The sequence below is a fragment of the Octopus bimaculoides genome, chromosome 25, assembly GCF_001194135.2.
Source record: "Octopus bimaculoides isolate UCB-OBI-ISO-001 chromosome 25, ASM119413v2, whole genome shotgun sequence".
Lineage (NCBI taxonomy): Eukaryota > Metazoa > Mollusca > Cephalopoda > Octopoda > Octopodidae > Octopus > Octopus bimaculoides.
The window spans coordinates 18073199-18078391 of NC_069005.1; the positions used below are offsets into that span (position 1 = coordinate 18073199).

Here is a 5193-nt window from a genome sequence, read left to right on the forward strand (position 1 = left end):
ATATATATATATATATATATATATATATATATATACAAAAACTCAACTGTGAGTATTTTGCTAAGTTTGTTAACAGATACTATATTCTTTTGCCTAATTTTTGGTATAAAAAAATATATATAAACACACACACACATATATATATATAAATATAAATATCAGAAATGTTTTTTCCCAAGAAGAAACTGCAGATATTGCAAGCTCTTCCTCTGATGGTGACTAAAACTATTGAAATGTTGAAATCCCTTCTGTATCTTCAGCAAGTATCTCAGGGTCAAGCATTTCACCCATAAGCTTGTATCTTTTGTTTGAGTGAGATGATGAGGACTGAACTAGTCTTCATCTGCAGAAGGATTCAAACTGTAATTTCTTGTCAACCATAACCACTTTGAACTGGTTTCAGCTGCTATGCTTATCTCCTTGGAGGTTGTCTTCAGTTGTTTGGGTTCTAAATCAATCATCTGCAAGAAATAGCACATCGACCTTATTGGAAAACCTTGGCAGCTGATTTCAACAGGTAATGAGGCTGTGTGCCATCCTTTGACAAGAGTTGCATCAACCTAATATGTAGCTTTCTTCAGCTGGTGAGTAATATCAAGTCTGTCTTCCCAGCACACTGTGATTTCAATCACAATGACTATTTTTGCACTCCAGGACAGCAGGAATGTGCCTGATTGGAGCAATGTCACTATTATCTCTTCTGGAAAGACAAATTTTACTCTTCAGATCCACTTGCATCTCCCAGTGTGAGGCTTGATGCAAGAGAAAAATGGTTCCCCCACAGTAGCTTGTACCTTAGAAACTTCAGAAATCTTTAGGTGGTGATGGCTGCTGTTTGTTAACCTTAACCCATTGCAAGTCTACCCACTCTGTAATTTCTGAAAGGATCTTGTTGTGCCGTCCCTTGTATCAGCCTTCTCTCAGTGTCCTAGGGCATCCAGTCAAAATGTGTTCCAGAGTGCAAATAGTTACTCCACACTGCCTGCAGGATGTGTCTTCCTCTTTATCCCAAATTTTAAGGATATTTGGAATTAGCAAGATGTCAGCAACAGGAGGAAGGAGAATTTTTAGTACAGCAGGGTTTCCTCCAGGACAGTGAATGCTCAAGAGCCTAATCCTACTGCCTCTGACAATGGATACAATAAATGAATTTCTTTCTCGCAATTCAAGTTTCCTTCCATTACAATCATCAGGCTAGATGTGACATAATTTGGTATATCTGTTCTATTATATCCAACAGTGTAGGCTCGTTGTTTCTTTGTCTTTTGATTGGATTCAAAAGACTTAAAAGGTAAAAAGATACAATCAATCCAATCAAACAATGTAAAAATATACATAATGAAGCTACACTAACATTATAAAAGAACAGATGTAGCAAGTTACAGCAGATCTTGTGTGAAATTCAAAGAATGAGAAAAAAATTTTCAATAAACCACATACTCTACATTATTACTAAGAACACAAAACGAGAGAGAGAGACAGACAGAAATGACACAGTATCAAGAATTTAAGCAAGGATAGAATCTAAAAGGTCTATTTAAAAAAATTTATACTTCAATAAAAAAAAAATGAATTAATTTACCTTGTTATTTTAGGAAATGGTGGACATTCTGAGGATGGCGGTGGAATATCTAGGTTTTTGTTACCTTTGTTGTTGAATATTTTAATAATTAAGTCAAGAATCTGAAGTAGGAGGAAGTAGAGAAATAAGATTACTGACAGTAAAACACATCTACAAGAATGTGTACAGTATACATGTGTGTACACACACACTCTCTCTCTCTTTCTCTCTCTCTCTTTCTCTCTATATATATATGTATATATATATATATATATCTATTTATATATATATATACACACACACACATACACAAATAAACTCTCCTTCTCATGTATAGGCATATATACACACACACTCATATACAAACATACATACACAGAACAGGCACAAAGGTAAACACACACAAATATATATAGATATGTAATATATACTCAAGCGTACAGGTTTATTAATAGTCCAAGGACAAGCACTGAGAATATTTAAACCATCAAAGACAGCTGACAGTTCTTCAGAAGAACTATGGGTAACTTGGCTGAGTTTATTCTGAGAATGCATGGAATCTGCCAGACGGACCAGTTTAGCTGTGGAATAGATGACACAGAAGGGTTGAAAATACAGTGGATAGTTGAGTGTATAGTGGTGGAAAAGGTGAATGTGTGTGAGACCTTATACACATTCACATATATGTGTGAATCTATATGAGATCATGTGTAATCATGTGACACCATATGTGAGTGTGAGTTCATGTATATGCATGTGCTAGTGTTTGAGAGAGAGAGACTTTGTGACTGTGTGTGTGTGTGTATGTGAGATCATATGTGACTGTGTGCACATGTATGAGAGACACAAAAAGAGAAGACATAGAGAGAATTAGAGAGAGGCAGAGAAGATAAAAGGAAACGGCAGAGAGGGAGAGAGATCATCCCTATGACTAAAACTCTTGTCACACAAATAACCACTGTTTAGCAACAATACAAAAATGAGGGTCCAGGAAAGCTCTCTTTTCTGCTGATTTGAAAATATGTAGGAGAATGGATGAAGTGAAAGAGGTTTAATTTTTAAAGACACATTCATTCCATGTATACAAACTCACACATACTTATGTCTATGGAAGGATGAAAGGTAATTAAAGACTAGCAGAATTTCAACTCAGAATGTAGCAAGGTATAATTGAAATGCCACTAGGTATTTAATCCAATGCCGTACTTTTTCCAATCCATTTAAAACAAAGACAATAAAGATAAATGGTTTCAAATTGTGGCACAAAACCAGGAATTTAAGGGTGAGGAAGAGGTAAGTCAATTACATCAACCCCAGTGCTTAACTGGTACTTATTTTATCAATCCTGAAAGGATGAAAGGCAAATCAAGAGTTTAAACACAGAAAGTAAAGAATCGGAAGAAATGCCACTAAGCATTTTGTCCAACACAATAATAATTCTGCAAATATAACACCTTAACAACAATAACAATATTGGTAACAAAACATGAAAACTTAAAGAAAATACTCACTAGTGGCTAGCAGATTGGTTCCTAGGTTTTCCGATATCCATGGGACAGGTGGTACAAGCATTGGCAATGCTACTGTGTCAAACACCAGTTCTGATGTGCTGTTTGTTTGGAATATTTTCATTGTTTTTGGATGAGGCTGAATGATAAAGGATAATGTACATATACCACTGAACCAAAATGCATCTCCTCTAGGTTTACTCTGTTAGAAATCAACTGTGCTATGGCTCCCTCTCCATGACCTTCACAACCAGATCCAACAATTTGATTCCACTAAATTTCCTTTGTAGAAATTTACAATGACACTTCTATGCCAGTCATTGAGAATATCACCTTCCTATGTAACTTGATTAACTACTCAGGTGGTAATCATTTATCCTGTTTCACCTCATATTTTGAGTATCTCCAGGACTATCGTGGATGGTGTGTGTTAGTGTGTGTGTGTGTGATCATTATCATCATCATTGTCATCATTTAACATTTATAATGTTGTAAATGTCCTGAAAACTCCTCACAGCTTTGACTTTGTTATCTCATTTTGTCTAATATATATATGCATGCTAAATACAAGACCCACATTAGACTCCTCACTTGTGTCATTATCAAACCAAGAGTTTAACTATGGTCTGTCCATAGCACTTATTTAGCGTTTCCTGCCACTCTTTGGGTTTTCTAGATACCAATGTCTCTCATATATATATATACTGAGACCCCTTCGGTCATGACTGACCATGGGATTGCACCTTGTCCGGGCAAGGTTGTTTATGGAAGACTAGCAGTTGCCCATGCATACCAGCCTCCCCTCTCCACGCCACCAGTGTTATCCAAGGGAAAGGCATAGGCCGATATGGCTTGGCACCTGTGACGTCGCAACTCATTTCTACAGCTGAGTGAACTGGAGCAACGTGAAATAAAGTGTCTTGCTCAAGAACACAACATACAGCCCGGTCCAGGATTCGAATTCACAACCACACAATCATAAGCTCGACGCTCTAACCACTGAACCATGTGCCTTCACTCATGTATATATATATAGACAAAGGCAGGTTAACTAGGAAGTTAGTCAAAGGCAGGTTAACTAGGAAGTTAGTAGCAATATCAAAGGCAGGTTAATTAGGAAGTTAGTTTTTGTATGTGGCAGATGTTCAAGTGCAATAAACACTGTAAACAAACAGGAAACAACTTCTGTCTCATTCCAGGGAGAAAAACTAGAGGTAGTTGATAGCTTCCGCTATCTGGGTGACCAAGTTAGTAGTGGGGGAGGGTGCACTGAAAGTGTAGCTGCTAGAATAAGAATAGCCTGGGCAAAGTTCAGAGAGCTCTTATCTCTGCTGGCGACAAAGGGACTCTCACTCAGAGTAAAAGGCAGACTGTATGACGCATGTGTACGAACAGCCATGCTACATGGCAGTGAAATATGGGCTGTGACTGCTGAGGACATGCGTAAGCTCGAAAGGAATGAAGCCAGTATGCTCCGCAGGATGTTTAATGTCAGTGTTGTGATATTAGGATTTTTATTATTTTTAAATAAAAGTTCATCAAAATATTTCTGTCATTTATGATTTGCATATATATATATATATATATGATGGCCGTCCACTCGTGACCGAGGAAGACCATTGCCAACCTTCAGGAACATTCTGCGCTCCAGTACCAACTTACATTTTGCATTTACGGCTCCGTTGGTGGCTAATGAGCCCTGCTCTTGATAAGCATACACGACTGCAAACATTGCAGATTAAGCTTTCCCCATTCACTATACGAGCCGTGCACTTTCGCGCAGCTCGCTTAAGTTCTTCATGCTGGATATGTGCTCTCTCAAAAGTGTTGATCTCCTCCTTAACCTGCTTCCTCCATCTGTGGCAACGACAGGCATTGTTCTACCAGTCAGTGTCCTGCATATCACAGGCCTTTAATGAGGACTTGACACAGTCCTTAAAGCACAGCCTTGGTTTCTGCAGAGTCTCCTTCCATTCACAAGTTCTCCATGGAGTATCTGCTTAGGAATCCTGCTATCCTTTATTCTAATAAGGTGTCCAGTCCAATGTAACCGGTGCTTGTACACCATTGCCTCAATACTCAAGATATCAGCTGTCCTCAGGATCTGTGTGTCCGGAATCTTTG

At 38.0% G+C, this 5193-nt stretch overlaps 1 protein-coding gene across 4 annotated transcripts in view; it reads right to left on the bottom strand.

Moving 5' to 3' along the window:
- The window catches only part of LOC106880721 (DNA-directed RNA polymerase, mitochondrial), a 120272-nt gene that overhangs the window by 36450 nt on the left and 78629 nt on the right, over nucleotides 1-5193 (bottom strand). For all 4 annotated transcript variants that reach the window (XR_008266737.1, XM_052976558.1, XM_052976557.1 and 1 more), the window contains 3 exons: nucleotides 3073-3208; nucleotides 2003-2142; nucleotides 1583-1683 (listed from right to left, as the gene is read on the bottom strand). Coding sequence is in view for 3 of the 4 variants with exons in the window: in XM_052976558.1 (XP_052832518.1) it covers nucleotides 1583-1683; nucleotides 2003-2142; nucleotides 3073-3208 (377 nt within the window). In the remaining variant the exon portion in view is untranslated. The remainder of the gene's footprint in view (nucleotides 1-1582; nucleotides 1684-2002; nucleotides 2143-3072; nucleotides 3209-5193) is intronic.